Source organism: Delphinus delphis, chromosome 7 (genome assembly GCF_949987515.2).
Source record: "Delphinus delphis chromosome 7, mDelDel1.2, whole genome shotgun sequence".
NCBI classification, from domain to species: domain Eukaryota; kingdom Metazoa; phylum Chordata; class Mammalia; order Artiodactyla; family Delphinidae; genus Delphinus; species Delphinus delphis.
The window spans coordinates 2078025-2101198 of NC_082689.1; the positions used below are offsets into that span (position 1 = coordinate 2078025).

At 52.4% G+C, this 23174-nt stretch overlaps 1 protein-coding gene across 2 annotated transcripts in view; it reads left to right on the forward strand.

Annotated features, from left to right (window-relative positions):
* The window catches only part of HDAC4 (histone deacetylase 4), a 284834-nt gene that overhangs the window by 128603 nt on the left and 133057 nt on the right, over positions 1-23174 (forward strand). For both annotated transcript variants that reach the window (XM_060015821.1, XM_060015822.1), the window contains exon 3: positions 7222-7293. In XM_060015821.1, coding sequence (XP_059871804.1) covers positions 7222-7293 — 72 coding nt within the window. The remainder of the gene's footprint in view (positions 1-7221; positions 7294-23174) is intronic.

The window sequence follows — 23174 nt, forward strand, 5'->3', positions numbered from 1 at the left end:
CTTCACTCTGTATGACAGACTCTAGGTCCATCCACCTCACTACAAATAACTCAATTTTGTTTCTTTTTATGGCTGAGTAGTATTCCATTGTATATATGTGCCACATCTTCTTTATCCATTCATCTGTTGATGGACACTTAGGTTGCTTCCATGTCCTGGCTATTGTAAATAGAGCTGCAATGAACACTGGGGTACATGACTCTCTTTTTTTAAAACAAAAAAAAATATATATATATTTTTAATTTAATTAATTAATTTATTTATGGCTGTGTTGGGTCTTCATTGCTGCATGCGGGCTTTCTCTAGTTGCGGCGAGTGGGGGCTACTCTTCGTTGCGGTGCGTGGGCTTCTTATTGCGGTGGCTTCTCTTGTCGCAGAGCACGGGCTCTAGGCACATGGGCTTCAGTAGTTGTGGCACGTGGGCTTCAGTAGTTGTGGCTCAAGGGCTCTAGAGCACAGGCTCAGTAGTTGTGACGCACGGGCTCAGTAGTTGTGGCTTGCAGGCTGTAGAGCACAGGCTCAGTAGTTGTGGCTCACAGGCTCTAGAGTGCAGGCTCGGTAGTTGTGATGCACAGGCTTAGCTGCTCCGCAGCATGTAGGATCTTCCCGGACCAGGGCTCAAACTCATGTCCCCTGCATTGGCAGGAGGATTCTTAACCACTGCACCACCAGGGAAGCCCTATATGACTCTTGGATTACGGTTTTCTCAGGGTATATGCCCCATGGGGGGGTGGCTGGCTCGTATGGTAGTTCTATTTTTAGTTTTTTCAGGAACCTCCATACTGTTCTCCATCAAGTTTTACAGTAGCACACACACAGCAACGCAAATATCACCACCGCAGGAATTCTGCCTTTCCTCCTTAAGTTGGTGTGTAGGGACCCGGGGCTTCTGTCCTGCAGGATCAGCCCTCGAAGTGGCCCCAAATGAGGGAGCTCAGCGCCTCCGCCCCCCAGCACTGGTCTCCCCAGGCCTGGCCCACGTGCGGCTCCAGATCTGAAAGCCTCCTGCTTCTCGACTGAGGCCCCGTGTCCAGGAAACGGGGCCACCTCACCCTCCAGACCCTCATCACAGACGTACAGGAGCCTTAAGGATCCGGGTGGCAGAGGGAAAACCCAGACTCAGACATCTGTTAGGGCGGAACCCCCTTTCCTTTGCAGACCTTCTGGCAAGTTCTCTGTAAGATCTGAATTCACGACAGATCAGAAGGAAGAGGAAACGGGGTGAAGGGGAGGCATACCATCATTCTTACTGCGAGAAAATATTCCAGCTTCTCCCCAGGCCCCGGGAAGCCCTCAAGATAAGAATTAATTCTCACACAAGCCTTCAAAGATGAGTCTGGGAAATGCAGACCGAGGGCCTGGCCTCCCGCCCGCCCCCCTGAGCACCAGCTGCAGTTCTGGCTGAGCCCTGCCCCTCTGTACCCGGGCTTCTGCTTCCTCCCTTGGGACCCAAAACTGGGCTGCCCTCTGTCCCCGGTGTTCCCACTACCTCCTTGGGAGCAGGTCCACTCGTACTAACTCCTGAGAAGTCGTGCGGCAAGGAAAGCTCGGGCCTTTTCACAAGTGTGGGCAGTGTGTAGTGGCTTTCTTCCAAAGAATGTCATATGGAAAGAATGCCACAGGTCTTACTGTGCAGAGACCTGATGGACACACCTCTGCCGGGTGGTCAAGGTCAGCATCAGTGGGTGCGCCATGTCGGTGGGATGTGGTGCCACAGGATGGACGTGGCACTTCCCCTCTGTGGTCTTCTTGCTAAACACACAGCCCTGGTCCAATCAGGAGCACATCAGACAACCCCAATTGAGGGGCATTCGACAAACCACCTGACCCGTACTCCTCCACTGCCAAGGTCATCAAAAACAAGGAACGTGCTAGGAACCATCACAGCCCAGAGGAGGCTGAGGGGAGGTGATGACTGAATGTCATGCAGGGTCCTGGGTGGGGTCCTGGGACGGCAAGAGAGCACTAGGGGACAGCCAAGGAAACCTGAGAGAAGCGTGGACTTCAGTTAACGACACCCCAGACATACTAATGTAGGATGTTCATCACAGGGGAAGCAGGGTGCAGAGTATGTGAGGACTCTCTGTACTTTTTAAATTTTTCTGTAAATCCACACCTGTTCTAAAATAAAAGGCTTGTATGATAAAAAGGGACAGGAAGATGGGCTGGAATGAAGACTTTGAGTTATTACTGCTGCCAAATACCGAAGGTTCCGCGGCCGCCGGTCTGGAAACAGCTCTGAGAAGGATGAGGTGTGCGTGCCCTGCTGTCATATCAAGTGGGTGACAGGCAGCCTCGTCACCCCCATTTCATTTTGGTGACCTACATCGAAGAAGCCCCACTAAGCACATTTTATAATATTAATTTTCCAGCTCTTTTATGCACCTGACAAAAGAACAAGTGTGGAACTAAGGCTGGCATGTGTGGCTAGGGCTCCAACTCTCTGGAATCAAAAGTAGAAAAGATTTCAGGCCGCACTCGCATCCCCTATATCTGTACGACTTAGTTCCTTTCCTTTGCCTCAGAACTCACTGGACACAACCAAGTCGGTTTATCCCAGGAATGCAGGTTGGTTTGACATGAGAAAAGGAAGTTACCAGATGAAAGGGGAAATTATTTAACAATATGAATCGATACAGAAAAGCTTCATAAAGTTAAGCACACATACATGATTTTAAAGTAGCCTTTGCAAAGTAGAAATAGAAGGGACTTTGCTTAACTTAATAAAGTTATCTGTCAGAAACTTACAGCAAGTGTTATACTTACGCTAGGTGAAGTATTGAAAACATTCCCAGTAAGATCAGAAACAAGACAGGGGTGTCCTCTTTTGCTATTTCCATTCAATAATGTACCATAGATGTGAGCTGTAGAATAAGGCAAGAAAAAGAAAGAAAAAGCATCAGGTCTGGAGAGGAAGAACAAACTGTCATTATCGTAGGTGACACGATTCTGCATGTAGAAAATTCAGACTAACTTCAGGTAAGCGATTAGAATGAATATGAGTTTAACCAGATGCTATAGCACCAAGCCAATATATAAAACTTGATTGTATTTCTGTATATCAGCAGAGAGCAATTGACATTGAAAATACTATCTATAATATTTTACTTAAAACATCAAATGTCTGGTAATAAATCTAAAGGTGGTCAAGATCTCTACACTCACAATTCTAAAACAGTTTTGAGAGAAATAAAATGAAGTGATATTCCGTTCCATGTTCATGGATTGGGAGACATAATAGTGTTAATATTGTCACTTGCCTCTTCTTCCAGAGAAGATTCTATGAACTCTTTTGCTGTTTTCTAGAAATTTTAGAAGATTGAACCTGCAAAGTGGGGAATTACAACTATGATATGCTTTCATTTCTTTTTCTCCCCCCTTTTCTTTTTTTTTTTTTCTGCTGTTTTCCTATCTTTCTCAACTTCCTTCCCTCTCTTTCTTTCTTAATCCAGATGAGGGCAAATTCCTAGGGGTTGTGGGGGGACTCGGTCTTGGTGACTGGAAGGCCTGGTTGACGGCACAGGTCTGGCTAAGTACCAGAGTACAGAGTACAAGGCCCAGTTCAGGCTTGTGTCTGGCCTAGTTGCAACAGAGCCAGGTTCTGGGGTGCTAAGTACCTGATCTCGCGGACATTGCTCAGCCCTGCAGGGCTGCTTTCCCATGTGTAAAGGCGGGGAATAGGCCAGAAGAGTTGCGAGTTAGGTTCCTTTGGCTCCAAAGGCTACGACTCTAGTTAGAGATACCCCCTGCCCATCACACTGAATTACAGCCAAGCGTTGCTTTTAAGTTGGACCCCATCGTCTCTAAGTGGGCCGTGCTGTTTCTGTGCGAGCGTGATCACGTGTCCGCTGCCGTCCCGTGTGCCACCGTGTGCGTTGTGGTCACTCACGGAAGAGTCACGTGGTGAGGGAGACACGGAGGACCCTCGTGCTCCCTGCTTCTCTTCCGCATGTGTGCTCCTCCGCCAGCTCCCTGCGCCAAATAAAATGCCGCTTGAGGACACGAAGTACCGCAGTCCCATGCAGCGATGTTTCCAAAATTAGACTCTGAAGTGGAGAGGGGTTAGGGCGGAAGCCTGCTTGCAGGGGTGTTCCACGGGCCGAGAGGAGGCCGTGCTCCCATCCCTTCTCCTTGGTTCCTTGCGTTGCTTTCTTGGCTGCTCTGTGCTCCGTGGCTACGTGGTCACGTGCTGGTGGCGCTTACGTCTGGGCTCTAAGCCGTCTTCCCCGGCCCTTGTAGCCCCTGCCCCTTCAAACGCGGTTTCTCTGTCCCTGCTCTGTTCTGGGATTTTGTCCAGCTTCACAGCCTCAGGTTTGTTTTGTGAGCCCTGTGATACGCAATTGGACGTGTAAGGCCCTCGGTGGTATTTGTCACCAGCTCTGGTCCCCGTGACACGGAGCAACAATGCTGCATCACATCTGTCCCCACAGCTGACGTTCGTGCCTCAAACTGTCGTGTACGTGCTGAGCAGCCCCTGCCGCGCAGGGCCCTGCTACAGGTGTCCGTGGACTTGGTATATCTTCCCTCCATGTTTAGATCTGAATCCTCCAGGGACTCGAGAGGGCCCTGCATGCCTCCGTGTTCTCAGACTGGGTCTTCACCCTGTGATGTCAGGGTCCTCACCGCGTGCCCGGGGCCGCACACCCGGGCCTGCCAGCCTCGAGCACCCAGACCAGCTAGCGGGAGACTCCGGGGCCGGGACTGGGAGGCTGGTGTTATCGTCCCTTCTCTGGCCTCGTCTCCCGGTGCCCGGTCCCTTCTTGGTTCAGGTCTCTGCCCAGTGCCGTTCTATCTACTGCCTTCTGTGAAAAGACCTCTTACTGTTTGGCTTCTGTGATCCTCCATTCAGAGTGAGGAACGTGCGGTGTGCTGGGGGCGTCAGGGTGGTGGGTGGGGTCTGCAGAGGAGCAGGGCGAGGGACGGGCACGGGCTGCTGGCGGCGTACCCAGCATCACGGGCTCTCGCTACTTGACGCGTCTTCCTGCTTCAGCGTGGCTGAAAGTCGCGTGTTATCCGGCATCATCGGGCCTGTGGCTCTGGAGCAAGTGGACCTGCAGGGCTTGGGGCAGACACAAGCAGCTCGATCCAGACTCCAGAAAGGCCTTCACACGAGCCGGGGTGCAGGCCCAGCGCTACTGCTCCGGCCCGGAAGCTGGAATTTCCTCATTTGCCAAACAAGGCAGCTGTGCTGGCTTCTGGGTTTCTAAACTGTGTCTGGTTCTAGAACTTTGGCTCAGGTGGAAGCTCAAGGAGAACACTGAGGAGGTGACGGTTTTGGGGGGACACGCCAGGTGTGGTGGCACCAGAGGGAACGCCCTGGGCTTGGTCGGACGCAGCTGCAGGGCCGGCAGGGTGGCCCTCTAGCACCCAGCTCCTGGCCCTGCCCTCAGAAAATGGCGGCAGGACTAGGATTTTCAAAAGCCATTTTTGGTGTTTCTGAAAGTATTTACTGTGGGATTAGGATTTTTAAAAATACGTTTAGACTTTCCTGAATCTTCTAGTTCTGAAAATGAAATTTTCATTTCACTTATTCACGCTCAGAAAGAAAGGCTTGAAAGTGCTTTCTATCACTGTCTTGAGGCCCGTTTCTTTTTTTTTTTTTTTTTGCGGTACGCGGGCCTCTCACTGTTGCGCCCTCTCCCGTTGCAGAGCACAGGCTCCGGACGCGCAGGCTCAGCGGCCATGGCTCACGGGCCCAGCCGCTCCGCGGCATGTGGGATCTTCCCGGACCGGGGCACGAACCCGCGTCCCCTGCATCGGCAGGCGGACTCTCAACCACTGCGCCACCAGGGAAGCTCTTGAGGCCCCTTTCTGAGGGGCAGTGAAGGGGCTCACAGGACCTGGCATTAGGCCCGCAGGTCAGCGTCAGACCATGTCAGGGCGGGTCATATGCCTGGAGAGAAGCCTTGGTGCAGACGGTCGGGCCTGGTCTGCTTCTGGGCATGAGTGTGGCCCCCAGTCCTCGTCCTGCCTCGGGGAGCCTGGACTGTCCTAACCCCACATATGTCCAGTGCCTTGTGAGCTGCCAGAATGGGGGAGGGGTGGCTGGCTGTGGAGAGGAGACCCCAGATCCCAGCGTTTGAGTCCCCGCGTCGTGGCTCGGGAGTGGCCGGGCGCCGCACGGGAGCAGCTCGTTTTCCCCGAGGGTGTGGGAGCGCGCCTCGCAGGCCTCCCCGCTTCCCTGGGAGGGTCTGCAGTTCTCGGGAGACGCTTTGGGGTCTCCTCGGGGTCATTGTTCTCGTCCTTGGACTTTGAACCTCTCCAGAGACACACACGGGTCATGGAACACTGCATTTGAAGGCTGCCTGAGGTGCTGTCCATTTGGGGCAAAAAGCAGAGTTTTAGTACAGAGTCAGTAGACCTGCGCTCTTAAGTGTTTCTGTCATGATTTGCAAGTCGGCCCGAGGGGGCCGATGGCTGCTCTGGGAAACCAGTGCTTTCTCCGTAAAATCAGTAACGAGTGTGACCGACCACACGTCAGCGTCAGTAATGACGCGCTCGTCCCTGCGGGCGTTCACACCAGTTGTCAGAAGCTAATTTTACACCAAAAGTGTGATTCCTGGAAGTTTTGCCCAAGTTTCCTTCTTGTCTGTCTGAGGGAATGTGGTCTAAAGGCAGCCTGTGCCAGGTGGAGGGGGTGTGGTTTCGGTGCCATCTTTGCAGTCAGAACACGATCGAAAGGTGGACCTGGAAGAAACGATTCCTTCCATTGTGAGAACCTGGCCCAGTGTCTTCCTAAGAGCGGGTTTGTTTGTCTTAGTTTCCTTGACTGTCCCGCAAGCGGGCAACAGCCACGGCTGCCCTCGCCGCCGGAGCCTCCGGGGGCTGTGTCTCTGTGGCCCTCGGGCCCCGGGTCCATATCTGGGAAGAGGATGAGTAACTCTTCTGCCTTCATCTTACTGCTTGTGGTCTCTGCAGAAACGCTGAGTGGTATCAGGTGGCTGCTGAAAAGAAGTAAAAACACAGCAGCTCGGCCGGACGCCCTCAGGCCAGGAATTGGTGTTTGCCATTTTCGAGATGGGGACCGGTTGGGATGTTCGACAAAGGGTCTTTTATTTTCTGACTCCGCAAATAAAAATGACACCGGTCTCCTTTAAAAGTGAGAAGGACATGTGCACTTCCATTGTTTGCAAGGAAGTGCTCCTTGCAGGCCAGGAGTGTAAAGTATTTTAATTGAGATGCGAGCAGTTTCTGAAGCCAAATGCTTTCTCTGTCCTCCAGATGGACTTTCTGGCCGAGACCAGCCGGTGGAGCTGCTCAACCCTGCCCGCGTGAACCACATGCCCGGCTCGGGTAAGTCGGCACGCCCAGCCCTGCTGCGCACCAGGCGCCACAGAAGGGGTGTTTGGGTCTCCGCTGTCCTGGGGGGCTCTGGAGAGAAAGGGGTGGGGTCTCAGGTCCACGGAAGTTGGCTGCTCTTTCCTGGGGTAAAAATAGGCCACTGGTTTTGGAAATGTAGTGGGCTTCGCTTAATGCTTCCTAAGTAAGTGGCACAGACACGCAGGGCCTTTTTTCTGTCTTGAGCTCCGATGGGGTGTGTCCTTCCCAAAGGTAAGAACTGCTTCTTTTGGGTCTAACTCCAGGCCCTGAGCTGTACGAGAGTCTGGGGGAAGAGCGCTGAGCTTGAGCTGGGGACACTGCAGGGCAGGTCACGCTGGGTCCAGGGCCCCAGGCTCCTCGGGGGAGAGTGAGTCCGTGATGTCTCCTAAGCAGCTTTCCATGTGTAATTGACGAAAAAGCATCAGCCGTGATTAGAAACCTCTCATTCCATATACAATATTCCTAAATACCATGCCGTGGGCAGTGTTTTCCGAATCCACACGGCCGTGGGAGCTTTTTCTTTTTCTTTTTGTACAACACTAACCCTCCACCTACTGTCCTCCAGGATTTCAACTCAGAGCCCAGATGCCGTTCTTCATGGGCTCCTTCGCCTTGTTGAGACTAAAACGAGCCTCTTGAAGGCCAGGGTGTATGGAAGGGAACCGTTGTCAGCGTTCCACATATGCTCTTAAGCCGGTGTTTTGAGGGCGACACTGCTGGCCCCTTGCTTGCTGTGTCCTGAGGCCTCCGTGTCTGTGGTTTGTTCCTCGCGGCACCTCCTGAACCCCAGCCTTCCTGTCCCCCCTCTGCCCGCTCTCTCTCTCCGTGGGCAGGCCTGGCAGAGGTGGGGGGCACATAGATGCCTGCCTCTGCCCCAGCCCCCGGCTGACCCACCCATCGCCTCACCTTCCCCATCCTCTTCAAAAGAAACCAAAGCTTGAGGCAGGGCTGGAAGTGTCAGAGAAGAGATTTCTTTCTTCGCATAGAGATTCTCTGAAGCCTGCCAGGGATCGCTTTTGGCATCTCCCCGACGCGAAGCTCGGGTTGTTTGTCTGCGGCGCTCCGGCCTCCTGCAGCGGTGCCCACGCCTCTCCCTCACCCTCCACCCACCCGTGGAGCAGGGTACTTGTTAACCGAGTACGCTGGGGGCAGGGCAGGGGAGAGGGCTTGGAAACAGCAGCTGAAGACCAAGATGCTCTCTCTCATTTGGGCCCCAGCAAGGGAAGCAGTGCTGATTTCCCTTTCTCTTGAGTTCATTTGCCGGTGCCTTGTGTAGCTTGGGCATTTTCAGACAGTTTCCTGGTGCTCGCCCAGTGTGGGATGGAGGAAGAAGCTTTTCAGTAGCTTGATAGACTGTGAAAAGGTGGTTTCCAAGTGAACCAGAAAGTGGGTGGGCTTCAAGTTCGTCTTCTGGCTTGAGAAGCGCACCCTGCCGGTTGAGACTTCGTATGGGCTTCCCGGCTCCACGTACAGACCGACCATGGACTGCAGTCCTGGACGGATGGGACCTGGAATCCTGGTGACCCGCTGACCGTGTGACTCTAGGCAAGCCGCCGAGTGTCTCGGTTTTGTTTCCTCGATGGGATAGTAATGCCGACTCCGCAGGATTCTGACAGAGATCAAGTCTACGTGTCTGATTTTTAGTAGTTCCTGGAGAAACGTCATCTCTTAATGTCCTGTGGGCGGGTACTGAACACGCATGGGACGTGGCTGTGACAGTGCTGGTGTTCAGATGCTAGGACAGCCCCTGGGGTCTGTTACACCCCTTCTCTTCTTTTGGGGGAAGTGCCCCACTTGAGAGACGGCATATCGGGGAGGGGGCCCCGGTGAGATTGGAGCCGGTAACACTGCACCTCCAGATTCCATTGGTCAAAGTCAGAGGACGAGGCTGTGCTTGCTGGTGTCATCGGGGGTCAGTGTTTTCAGGGTGACTCTGCTGGGGGGGCGCGATGCCTGTGAGCAGCCGGCAGCAGAAGGAGGGGTGTACACGGGGCTGCGCTCCCCAGGCCGGCTGCGGAGGCTTCTCCGTGAGCTGAGCCTTAGAAGCTGCTGAAGTGAAGGGCATTCTCTACACTCCATTTTTGGTCATTCCAACCACTGTAAATTACGTTCTACAAAGAAATGTGAATCTCAGCTTACGTAATAATTTGAAAATTAGTACAACGATTTCTGTAAAGCCACATTTTTATGATACGGGAGTGGAAACATTTTTAGATGTATTTTTCTGTCGATCCCAGTTTGCTGTTGCACATTTTCCAACCATTGAGTTTACTCTTAAGTACTCTTCTGACTCTCGGCGGTCCGAAAACAAACTGATCCATGCGTATAATTTGCAGGAATCACTCAGACATTCACCGTGGGAGCTTGTTCCTTTGAATGTACAGCTTTTGCTGTGCGTGGAGGAGTGCCCACGGGGCCCTCCTCTCCTGGATCTCTGCTCATGTCTCGTCTGTTCCTGGCCATTCGTGGCAGCATGCTCGACCATCTTTCTGATAATGGTTCTCTTTAAATACGTTAGTCCTTGTGAAGTCTTACTTCAAATAAAAAAGCACTATTCATACCTTCTATTTTGGGGCCATTTTGACTTGAGACTTGAGGTAATTCCTACAAGAATATCTCTTACTAGAAAAGTTTGTCTTGTAGAAGGAACAGGCTAAAATGCTCTTTATTTTGGATTCATTCTGATTCCTCCACCTTCCCCCTTTTTATATGCAAACAAGCCTTCCCTTCTTTTTGTGTTTCTTTTTTTCTTGTTTTAAAGTTTTTCGCTGTGAAATAGTTCTGTTATAAAAGAGAGAAAACATAACCATTTGCCTACCACTTAGTTGCAACTTCTTCATTACTCTTGTTCTGTGTGTGCATCATATTTCTTCATTTTGTTTTTGGGCTAAATGGAGTGTCACAAGTTATGAATGAGGGTACACCATTTCACCCTTCCTGGGAGGTTGTCCTTTTCCTTCCTGGGTGGGGACTTGGGGGCGCAGACAGGGTGGCGGGAGCCGTGGAGGGTTCCCTGGAAGCTCAGAGTTCGGTCGGGAGAGATGGTGGGGCTTGAGGTCAGAGGAAGAGGTGAGAGGTGGCCCTCTAGGAGAGAGATCACACACTTGCCTGTGCCAGCGGACTTGAGAAACACTTCAGTCCTTCATTTCTGAATCACTTTGACTTTTTTGGGAAGTAACATACTTTTTCCCTGATTATAAAAGCAAGGCATGTTTAGTATAGAAAAGAGACATTGTAGTGAGTGTGTAGGATGCTGGTTCCAGACCTGGAAGTTGAGCTCCCTCGGAGCTGGATAGTGTAGGTGCTCAGCGCCTGGGTGGAGTGAAGCGGCTGGAGGAGAAGCCTCAGTGCCCGGGAGGAAGGGGGAGGAAAGCAGCCCTGAGGGGCAGCGGGAGGCATGTCGAGGCGCCCACTGTGGTGGCCTGCTGCAGGGCCCCGCGCCCTTCCTGCCTGTTCCCCGCCAGAGGCGAGTGGCAGGGCCGCTTCCCCAGGGTCACCCGGCGTGTCAGTTACGGGGCAGGGACCCATTTCTGCTCTCCAGGGGTGCCGCTGGAGCAAACGATCACTTTGGAGAATGCTGGGGACCTCTGGACCAGCGGGTCTTTAAGGATGGGGTGTTGACTGGAGAGGAGCCTCTGCTACGGGCTCCATCGCCCTCATCGTAAACATGGGTTTCAGTCAGAGTTATCGAGGTTTTCTTTCAAGGCTGTATAACAGGGGTATAATTTTTAAAAGAAAATTCTGGAAACTTGAAGAAACTACCCCGACTCTAGAGAACTTATCCAAACTAATTTTTAAAAAGTGAGGTTTGGCTCTAGCCACGGATTCCCAAATCTTACAGAGTATTTGACCACTGCACTGTCAAAGGGGTTATTGAATGGCTTGACCGTCCTCGAATTTTGGAACAGGAGCTACCTGAGGTTAGCTGGTGCCTGAAACTTACCACGCCTCCCGGGCATGTCGTGTTGTTCTTGTTGTTCGGTTTGGTTTGGCGAGAGAGAATGCGAAGCAGACGCCAGCGTGAGGACACACGTGACCTCGGGGAGGCTGCAGACGCCCCTTCATGGCACAGGAAGCGTTCATCACGGTGGTCGTAAATCCCCCGTAAAACCTTACCTGTCCTACTTCTCACCGGATCCTCCTCTGTGTGCTTTTCACGCAAAGCTGGGTTTCTGGGGTTGAGGTGTAGCACGGTAAAGCGCCGTGGGCCACCTTTGGGGCCCCTAAGGCTGCCGCCTGCTGCACAGCAGGAGGGGAGCGGACCTCGGTCTCCTCGTTCTGGGGCCAGGCCCGACGCCGCACATGGCTCTTCTCTGCAGGCCAGGGGCCCATCGCTGGGTGACAGCTCCCCGCTGGCCCGCAGGCCGGCTGCCCTCTGGCTGCAGCAGAGAGCGGGCAGGCGCGCAGTGGGGCACAGAGCACGTGCTCGAGCCAAAGCGGTTGCCTGCCTTGCTTTTCCTATGAGCTTGTTTTAATTTGTGGAGGAAAATGAAAATATAGAACACAGAGACATAAAGTAAATTCCAACAGTTTGAAAAATTAGAAAAGGATTCCTATAGTTTGTTTGCTTAGTTTAAACAAAGGTTGAGAATTTATCCACTTCCCTCCTTCAAGTTCATGTGCGGGCCTGGTGAGTCGTCATGACGTAAAGGCCAGGTTTCAGCGTCTGTAGCCCACGTGGCTTCAGAGCCCGAGTGTCATCACGGCCCCGGCCGTGGAGGCCCTGCCTTGCTGCGTGCATCTATGAGCTGTTTGGAAACGCCTCAGGGTCGCCTGGGGGAACAGGTAGATTTACAGCCAAGAGTGGTTCTGGACCAGGGGGCGCCGTCCTGCACTGTTCTCCTGTGTCACCGCCTTGTTCCCCAGGTGTCACACCCAGGGATCCATCCCCAGGTTCCAGGTTCCCCATCACCACGCAGAATTCCCAAGGCTGCCCTTCCCCAGCCCCTCCTGGTCTCCCGGGCTGTCCTCCTGGGAGTCTTCAGAGCCTCCCCGTTTTCTCTCTGGCCACTTGCTTCGCTCCCAGCCCCTACACCTGTCCCCTCTCCCACCAGATTGGTGAGCGCCCGTGGGCAGTGCCTCTGTCTGGGAACGCCGCCGTGCCAGCCAGGGGCAGCATCGCACGTGGTACAGACGCAGGATGTCTTTTTGTCCTGTTCCTTCTCCTCCTCACCCCGTTGCCGAGAGCTCCATCCCTGCGCCCCCACTCGGGGCTCCGTGTTAGGAGAAGTGAGGGCAGGGGCAGGGCTGGGCCCAGCAGAGCTACCGCGAGGCCTGGGGGCCGGGCAGCAGGACCTGCCTCCCCTCGGCCGTGTGGCGCTTCCTCGGAGCCCGGGCTGCCTGTCTGGCGCCATGTGGCTGCTCGGCCTGGCAGAGGCATCGGGCGCCCGGGAAGCAGGCGGGCATCTGGCACACGGGAGGCCCCGCGATGCTGTCTGTCCCTCTTCTGTTTCACCGCGCTCCGCCTCTCTGGTACCCTGTGGTCTGCCCGCCCACCGCCCCGGCTCTGCTGATCCCTCCAGCGTGACTGCCGCCCCCAACCAGCCCAAAGGCCTTTGTGATGGCCCCTAGGACTGCTGTTTAAAACGAAGCAAAACCAGCCGGTGTAGAGAAGCCTAACAACAAAAATGCTTGGCGTCATGTTGAGAACGAGGACCCACATCTGCTCAGGCTTTTCTCTGAGTGCTGTGTATCATCAGGTTAGAAGCCTGCCTGCTTTTTCGCTACATCGAGCTCCCGGACCTACTCAATGTTTAATGCTGACGTATCCATCTTTAATGCTGAGCCTGGCACGTGGGCCTGGCCCACGGAGAGAGGACTCCCGTCGCCGCGGACGAGCTGGCAGGCCCCGCCTCTCTGCCGACGGCTGTGCGGGTGCACGTGTGGGTTTGATTTGTGGCCACGAGAACCTCAGCAGTTCAACCAGAGTGGCGGCGCCGGCCCTCAGGACCCAGGGCTGAGGAAGTGCTCCCAGGAACCACCCTTCTGCCTGGGGACCGAGCTCCAGAGAGAGAGGGACAGAGGCTGTAGCTTCGGAACTCAGGCCTCGGCGCCGGCCCGCTCCCCTCAGAGGCCTCTGCCTCTCGAGTCTGATAACTTCACTGGCGGTGGAATTTACCCACTAGGAAATGGATCATCCCCCCCGGTAGTTCTTAACGGGACCAGGTTTTGGGTCCTGTGCCTCTCGATGGTGTTTGCAGAGGACAGCGAGCCAAGCCCTCCTCGCGTGTCTGCGTCACGTACCGTAAATCCAGCCCCGTCCCTCGTTCGTCCCGCTGTCACTCACTGCCTTTGGCCCTAACAGCCGGTCGCAAGGGCCCCGAGGCTGGGAGCTGTGTGGGTTCCTGCAGCTGCGAGCCCGTCGGGGCACAGAGCTGCGCCTGTTCCATGGTCTGCGTCGTCTGGGCTTCCATGGAGCTGTCCGCTCCGAATGCGCCAGGAGCCGGAGGGACCGGCTGGGCTCTGTCTCTGTTGCTTTTCTCTTTTCCTACTTTCTCTTTTCTTCTTCTTCCTTGTGTTTCCCTGTTACGTTCACTCAAATCTCACCAAACCAGGGGGTGCGATTATGGGTTTGGAAACAGCTTTCCCTCCGGACACCGAGGCCCGGTTCCCTTGTCTGCCCGAGGCCTGCCTTCCACCCTGAGGGCCGTCTGGGCAGTGGGGCTGCCCTTCTTCCTGAGCAGCGGGTTGCTACCCAGGTGCCGTTGTCTGTCCGCCTGGGCTCTGCCTTCCATGGTGACGGTTTTCCTGGCCTGTCCACTCATGTTTAGGACAGAGCACCAGAGGCTGGGGACCCTCGGGGGTTCGGGGGTGCTGGCAGCCGGGGCTCCGTGCCCTGCTCTGACACGTCTTCCGTGGGGCTGGTCACCCCGCTGGGAGGCGTGACCCAGGCCACCCGCAGCCGGCGAGCAGCGCTGTCACTGTAGCACCCTCGCCCTTCCCGGAAGATGAGTCTCCTGCTCTGTGGGGTGCGCAGGGGTCTGGGGACCTCTGTGCTCCCGGAACAGGTCCGTCTCCTGCGTCGGGGGTCCTGGTGCGGCCACTCCTGAGCCTCGGGGTGCTTTGATTCGGTTTCTTACGTCTGGTGAGGCAGGTGCCCCTTATTCACCCATGTTTTTTCTCGTAGGACTTGGTTCTCTCTCATTTGCCTTTTATCTGCAGTTGTGTTGGTGATTTTTTTTAGTGGGCTCTGGAGGAGTGGGGATAAATGATGGTGTTTGGTCTGCCATCTTCCACCAGAAATGCCCCGCCTGTGCCTCTCAGGTGCCCCGTAACGGGCTGGCTGGCCGAGCTCACCCCTGGCACCCGACCAAGGCCCACTCTGCCCCGCATGGCGGGTTCCCCAGCTGTGTCCTTTCAGGATCCTCCTGGTTCCCCAGCTGTGTCCTTTCGGTAGCCTCAGCACTTGAGGGAGGAAGATGAAGGCCTTCCCAGCCAGGGTGGGAATTAGATTGTTTGGTTATTTATGTTTATCGCCAGCTGTCGCACCCCATTAAGTTTGTTTTGTGATTGTTGCCATAGACGCGGAGAGTTAGAAGGAGCTTGCTGTGGGGCCTGAAGGGGAGGGAACAGGAACCACGAGAAGCAAACATTTACCGGTCACGGCGTAGCGGGCCCTCGGAGGCTGGCTGGGAGGTGTCTCGCGTGCTCAGTTGCGCCTGAAGCTGGCCACACGTCCGCACGAGCCCAACGGGATGAGGTCGGCGACTCCCCGTTTCTCCATCTTATAGGAATAGGTGTGGTACCGGCAGTGGTGACGCTAAGATATGTGTTGATACAGAAAATAGAGCATTAAACCTTAATGTCCTCATGGTGTATTTGAAAGTGCTTTTTAGGCGGAAGATACAGTATTTTTCCAACTCGGAGTTTTGCTGTTTGTGCATTGGAAGCATCACTGATGCCAGGAAGGTCTGGATGCGTGAGCGCATCATTTGCGGGCAAAGCACTTTTTATCTTTTTGTCTCTTTATTACCAGGTTTTGTGTTCTGTACTTCAGGGCTACGCGGTGTGAATGAGATATATCCAGAGTCTGGGAACCCCTTAAATGTGTCTAGAAGTGCTTAACTGTGTCTCCACAGGGTCAGGAAGACAACTCTTGTTAACTCTTGTCCGTGGCTGTTATTGTTTCTGGGAAAGTGGTCACACTTAACATGCTGTATCATTCAGCCCTGCCAGCAGCCTGCCCCCTAGGAGGGTAAAGTGTGGTCGTTTAAGGAGAAACCTCACAGCAGCTCGTACCGTCCAGCAGCCGTTAGACCCAAGCCCTGGTCCTCTGTGTCCCTGGCAGGCTGGCTCCCAAGCGCCATGGTGGGGCTGGGGTCTGACCAGGTGTCCTTGGGCAGTGGTGCCTGGTCGGGGCAGACGGGGAGAAGCAGAGGGAGTATTGCTGGTTGAGTCGGGAGCCCAAGGGGAGGGGGCTGGTCCTCCTTTCGGTCCCACCGGTGCCCACTGAGCACGCTGTGTATGGTCAGCCTGGGAATCCTGCGGAGGGGTGGGGAGGCTGCGGTGTCCAGCAGCTGGCCGTGTCCGTCTTTCCCTGAGCAAGCCTGCCCTCCACCCACCGCCTGTGTTTCTAGCGGGACAGGGTACACGCAGACCTGGTGTCGTCGGAGCCGGGGACACGCTGTCAGTCTGGTCCAGCTTTGTCTGTTTCAGTCATCTTTCAAAGAACCAGCTTCTCTGCCTCTGGTGATACTCGTGTACATTTATTTTCTCCTCCTTTCATTCCTGTTCTTATTTCCATTCTGCTTTTTTTGGTGGAGGGGTTTATGTGGATATTCTTGTACTAAATTCTTAGGTTGCACATTTAGCACGTTAATTTTTAGCCTTTCCTCCTCTTGCTGTAAGCATTTAAGGTTCTGTGGTTCTCTCTGGAGACAAATGGAAATGCTTTGGTAACTTCTATTTGTAGTATTCAAGTTGTAGTTTACAGTAGTTAATTTGTAGCCTCTTGAAAATTTGTTTGATGATTCTTTTTCCTTTGAAAAAATGAGATATTTAGAAGTGTTTTTCATCTGGAAGTACAGACTTTTTCAAGTAATCTTTTTGTTATTGATTTCTAATATACTGTGTTATGGTTAGAGATTACTGAGCCTTTGAACTTGTTTGAGACTTGCCTTATGGCCCGTGTTGATGACTCTTCAGTATGTGCTTTAGAAGAGTTGTATCCGCTGGTTGTCAGGCGCAGGATTCTAAATATGCTCATTAAATCCAGCCTGGTGGCAGGAGATGGTGTGGAACGCCAGACGATGCTAGAAGGTGCTCCATGCTGCGGCCAGGAAGAAGCCGTTAAGGGCAGCTGAGTTCTTGTGAGATGGCTTTCTGCAGTTTTAAATGAAGTGGTCAGGGAAGGCCTCCCTGTCAAGGCAGGCTTTGGGCTCACTCGCCCACTCTTTCGTAGGGATCAGCCCTTCTAGGTGCCCATCACCTCCCTTGGCACTTGGGATACATGTGTTTATGAATAAAGCAAAGATCCCTGTGTTTGTGGAGCTCAGATCAGAGTGGAGGGAGCAGAAGACGACCAGTAAAGACAGTGAGTTGGCGTGGACACAGTGGGCGGGCTGAAACTGCTCCGAGTCTAGAGCTGTTTAGAAGTAAGCGGGATTTCCTGAGGTGGCAGGTGAGCTGGGAGGGGTGCAGAGGAGCAGACAGTAACAGGTGACACTGACCAGGGCTCGCGGCCCTCCGCAATCAATAGAAATTGACTGGAGGCTGGACGAGAAATTCAGGCCAGGCTTTACTGGGGCCCCTGCTGCAGCAGGCGGGGAGAGAAAACAAGTAAGTTCCCCTTGCTCGCTCCCTGGGGGGAGGGGGCGTGAGCTGGTTCCTTATATGGGGTCGGGCGGGAGGTGTGGCTTAGGTGGTCTGCCCACCCCTTTGGTGATGGTGTGTGCAGGGGGCCTGCCCAGTACCCAGCTTTTGCTCCTGGCTGTTCAGAAGTGACGGCTGGGTTTTTTGGTCTTCTGTATCTTTTTGTCCATGATTTGCCCCAACTGCGCAGGCATGCCGTTATTTTTAGTCCCATATAGTTTTTTTTGTATTTTGTGGCTCAGGGAGAGGTGTGTCCAGGTGCCAGCAGTGCAGCAAAGGGTCCCAGGTCCCACAGGGTTTCGTCTTTGAGCGTCTGGATGGCAGAGTTGCTGTGAATTGAGGTGGGGAACACGAACTGCCCATGGGCGAGGGTGAGGGCTGGTGTGGGACATGGGCGTGTTGAAAAGGGACTCTGAGCCCCAGCGCGGGAGGGGACTGGGGCTGGAGCTGAGCATCTTTGAGAATCTTGAGTCGTTGGCATCGAGACAGTGTGGAAATGAAGTCTCCCGAGGGCGTGGTTCTCCCTGCACCGTCTGTGTCCTGGACATTGTTTATAATGTTGTCCTACAGGCCATGATCTCTTAGAGGTACCAGTGCATTTCTCCCCACGTCATGCTTGCTGGGTGGACTTCTCCTAACCGGGAGCGCCTGCTCCGGGGTGAGGTGAGTGAGGGTCCACGTTGTGGAACAGGCCACCCACCGCCTTCCGTAGCAGAGCTTGGGGCCCCGCACTGGCTCGCTGGTGCTGGCGGTAGTCATGGCGGTAGCGATGGTAACGGGGAGCTTGCCTGGCGCTGCTGGCCCTCCGTCCATGACCGGCGGTAGTAGCTGCAGAGGCTAAGTCACTTTCCCAGCCTCCCTGCACGTTCGTTAAGTGCCTGACTTTTTGACGAGCATCCCAGGTATTCCTTCTACACACTACAGTCTGAACCTGACCTCCTTCCTGCCCCCCATGGCCCACAGAGCCCTGAAAGGATGCTGCATTCCTCGTTGGGCACATTGGTTTCCAGAAACCCCCGGGGGGGATGCTCACCTTCAGAAACGCAGCCCTGCTTCAGGCGGCCCTCTGCTGCCCTCTCCCCTCCTTCTGCCAAGTGGAAGAAACACCTTCTATTTTTAAATATTTCAGCTGTTACTATTAAGTAATATTGGCTCCTACTGCAGCCCAGCTGTTAGGTGAACTACATAACCAAACGTCTGGAGGTTGCTAAGACGGAAATTCTGAAATGCTTTCTTCCTCGTATCATGTAAACTCGACCTTGCGTAACTGAAACGGCAAGGACGATTGCAAAGGCGATCTGTGGCCTTCCTGGACCACTGGAACTATTTTTAACTTTCAGATAATGTGCTTTTAGCCATGGGGCTTAGGGTAAGCAAAATGGCTTTCAGAGAGTAACTTGTGAGTTCTGCTGGGGCGAGCACAGCCCGGGCCCAAGGTGTGGGCAGGTTGTGGAGGTGTGCAGGGGCTGCGGCGGTGCGACCGGATTGAACCCAGGTGTGCAGTTACTGTCTGAGCGACCTGGGCGAGGTGCCGACAGCTCTGCAGCCTGGGTCCCCCATCTGTGTATCCTGTCACCACTGGGGCCCCAGCGTGGGGTCACGGGGGCCAAAGGAGATAATGCCGGGGGGTGTGCTTTTAATAGGTGCTCAATGATGAGACCTTGGGTATTCTGCTGTTGTTTCTGTTTTGCTGCCTTTGCATTGTAGTTGTATGATCTTAGAGTTCTCAGTAACACCCGTTTATAAAATCACGCTGCAGAGTCTCAGACGGACTGCTCCGCCCAGCGCTTTTTCCAGCGCGCGTTTGTCTTTGGTGGCTGCCTCCGTACGTGAGCACTTACAGCGCATCGCCCCGTGTTTTGCACCGGGCAGGCCCGCTTCTATTTACAGTTTCCCGGAAGCACATTTGTGCGCTTCTCGAAAGCCAAGTTCCCAACTGCACGCCAGGCTTTTATTTACAGCTCTTGCTCCATTGGAGCTTGCAAATATTTCCCAAAGACAGTTTCTCTTCTTGGGGGATACAGAACAAATTAGAAACAGTCCAAGGATTTTCCAAAGAGCTTTAAGGAGAAGTTCTGAAATAGGGAGTGGGGGGGGGATCTAACACTTGGCTTCATCTGAAATCACAGAGCACAGGAGTGCAGATGGCCTGCCCCGTTATGCGTACCAGATTCCGTGAAAAGAACATCACGGGCTTCAGGAAAGCCAGGAAAATTGCAGCGACATGATGGATGTGTTCCTGAACCAGAATTACGGGTCCTCTTAGAACCACCCGGGAGAGGAGGGGTCGTTGGGGCCCTGGAGGGCTGCACGTGTAGGGCCACGTTTACATCTAAGTCACTTTATTTTCTGTAGACTCGGGTCTGGAACGCTTTCTGCATTGTTGTTACAGTGTATTTATTACTCTGGAGAAAAAGCCATTTAAGGGACCTGTTAAGGAAAGCTCTGTCTCTTCCAAGCTCATAACAACTTCAGTAGTTTCAGCTTGTCATTTAATAGGACCTTTGGAAAAACACGCGCCAGAAGAGAATCAAACCAAGTTGGTGGGCGGTATAGAGGCGGCTCTCCACCAGTGAAGTTTGGCCGAAAATAAGAGTTTTGAGTTGATCGTACATTTCAAGCAGTCCTAACAGTGTATGGAAATGGCTGTTGTTCAGTTCCAAGTATTCCCGTGTCCTGCTCTCAGCTCACACTGAAATGCAGCTGGACGTGAGCCCGCTTGAAGGATGCTTGGGGCCCGCTCCGTGCTAGCTTTGCAACGTCCTGTGAATCTATACTTACTTTTTCGCTTCGTAATGTTAAGGAGAAAAATCTGTTTTTTAAAAAAATGACTCATTCTTTGCCATCTTTTATCAGTTTAAAGTTGAGATATTTTATTCCATGCAGTTACCTCCCCAAAATGGATGTTAATAGATGAAACAGAATCTTGATTACTTGTTAAAGCTGTATACGAGGGTGTTCGCGATAGCCCTCTCTGATTTTGTGTGTCTTTGAAGATTTTCATAACGGAAGGGTTTTTCTCGTTTTGTTTGTGAAGCTTCCTTCAACTGTCATCCCTGTGTTTTTGCCCCCAGGAAGCACAGGCAAACTTCGTTCCATGGCGGGTTTTAGCCATTCCATGGATTTCCTGTTTCCTGACTCAGTAACTCCTTTAATTTTTTTAAGCTTTATTATCTTCTTCCTCTTTTTTCTTGAACAACATATGGCTTAATTTTTGAGTTCTTTTTCTAACTCTTGGAGTCTAATACTTAATTTATTTGTTTCAGTTCCTTTTTAAAAAAATTACTTAAGTGCACAAGACTATGGATTAAGTCTCTGAGCTCACTGTAAGCAGTTTCTGAACTTTTCAGTAGGTGATGTGCTCATCATCTTCATAAAGGTTCTTCACTTTCATTTTGGATTTGGAGTATTCAGGAGAAAGGTGTTCTGTTTTCCTGTAGTTGGACTTCTGTTTTTCTTCTGGTTTTATTCATTTCTGACTCTGTTGCCGTGTGCTCAGGGATTGTGGCCTGTATGCTGGGTATTTGTGTATGTATTTGGAAACTTTCTGTGTTTATGTGGCATTGATTTTCGTGAATGTTTTGGGGGGGAGTCTGAAAAAGAAAGCATAAATTCGTTCATTGTGCAGCATTTGAAGTGTAGCTTAGCTGAAGCGTTCGTCATATTTTTTAAATCCTCGCATGACACTGTTGTCAAGTGTACCACAGCAAGTTCAAATCACCGGCTAGTTCTGTGTTTCTGTCCCTTTCTTCTTATTTCTCTGCATTCTCTGTGTTGTCTTTTATTAGAAAGCACGCATCTCCAGGACGCTCTTATCTAAGGTGAATTGCGTACCTTATACATGTGAAATGGCCCTTATCTTGTGTAGCATTTGCTTTAGATTTAATCTTTGTGATACTGATAGTTTGACCTCAGATTTCTTTCGGTTACTGTTTGCCCGTTGTGTTCTGGTTGCTTTCTATGTAGACAGTAATCGTTCCGTTTTGTTTTTTACCTAATCTGATCACCTTTGTGTGAACAGATCCCGTTTACATTTGGTGACACAACAGATGTATTTAGTTCTAAGCTTTTCATCCAGTTTTTATGTTCTGTTTTCTGTATTCAGCGCTTCTGGCTCTGGGCTTCTTGTTTGTGGGTTTTCCGGCCTTTTCTTTGGTTTAGTGTCAGTAGTTGTGTTGTCCTTTTGGTCACTTGGGAGGCTGTGTCCTCTTTCCACATCTTACTCCGGGACCGTTTATAAGCCCATATATTTAGCTCTATGGCTGCTTCTTGATATGGCAACTTTTGGCAGTGTTTGTGAGTCCCTCATGAGAGCTCAGATCATTAGCAAACTGCAGGATCTCTGGCCTCTTTGCTCTTGCTCGCTTTCTGATTTTGTTAGTTACAGTGTTATTCTTAGTTCAGGTGATTCTCTTTATAACATATAATAATATGCTTACTACCTATCATTTACTGATTTCTTAACCTTAAAATGGTAATTGTTGACCACTAAGAAGGCTGAGAAAATGAATACATTAAGTTTCTTCTCCCACATCTTGGTTTGTTTTATGACTTTCCTTTTAAAATGTAAGGAATTTTAAGCTCAGCCTAAGGTTTCTACCAATAGAGTCTAAAGATCGCATCATTTTGGTCCTCACTGAGGGGAGGGCAGGACCCCTTGCTCTTCGCAGTGATGCTGTCGGCTGCTAGGAACCCTCCACCTGCCAGTACTGGGCTGGTCTCGACCTCCAGGGCCACACAGATGTGTTCCCGTCCCCGCTCTGAGGCCAGTGACCTTGGGTGAGGATGTGCCTGGTCTCTGCCACGGCCTCGGGGTTGTCTGGTGGTTGCCCCCAAGTCCTCAAGGTGGCCGAGGGGTTCCATTTTTATGAGGAGAGGTTTCAATGACCCCCTCACGGGGATGACGTGCCAGGGCTAGGGGAAAACGGCCTGAAATGGAGCCCCTGTTTAAACAAGTCTTGCTGCTTACTCCTCTTCTGCCAAACCAGGGATGGTGACATTTAGAAATTGTTGAGGATGTAGGTGCCCAGACAGACCTGGCTTCACGTGCAGGCTCTGCCCCTGCTGAGGAGACCCATCAAATTTAAGAACCAGACTAAGGGAGCCTTCATCTTCAGAAGGCTTGATTAGCGGTGAGCGGGGGGCGCAGCACGTGTGGGCGTCAGAGCACCTCGACCGGGGCAGCCTGGCACTGCCCTGTCCAGGCGCCCGGGATGCGCAGGTGTAAGCGCTCAGCAAGTGCCACGTCATCAGTACTGTTTATTCTCAGGGCGGTGTGAGTACAGTCTAATCATTTAGAGCCACGTGTTTTGGAAACGTTTCCCTTTTTTCTTTTCTCCTCTAGGAAAGTCAATGAGAACATTCCATTTTTGTTCTTGAACGGAATTTTCAGTATAAATATTACATATATATGTACATGTGTGTATATATAAATATAAACATAAACATATATGTGTATTTCTGTATTCAGTGATGTGGGAAGTGTTCGCATGACCGCGAAGGTGGAACTGTGCGTCATGTGGTCCTAACCGAAATGCATAAACTATACAGAACATAATCAGGAGTATGTGTAAGTACTAAGAGTTTATGCATTTGACCGTGTGAACAATTAGGATTATGTATTTAAAATAAATTTGGGTGCCTGCTGTGGACAGATCATACTTTTTATGAGTGGAGTCAAGGGTGTAAATATTTATTTAGGGATTTTCATGCACATCCCCAAATTGCCTTCCAGAGAGGCTGCTCCACTCTTGTTTATTCACGGTGGCTTCTGATGAGCTAAGATTTAGGGACTCTGACCGCCATTGCTGAGCCGGGGCAGCTGCAGTGTGGCCCCTCGGTGAGAGCGCTGTAGGAGGACGCTGGTCCGGTCAGCTGGCCGGCCGGTCGGGGCTCTCTTCCTGCTTTGGTTGGCCGGGCTGGTCTGGGGCTCTTGTCTTGTCCTGGCTCTTCGGAGGAGAAATAGATGGTCTCCAGGACCCAGCGGCTGCAGCTGCAGCAGGGGGCTTGCCTGAGGGGGACCTTCTTCCGGAGAGTTGGGCCCC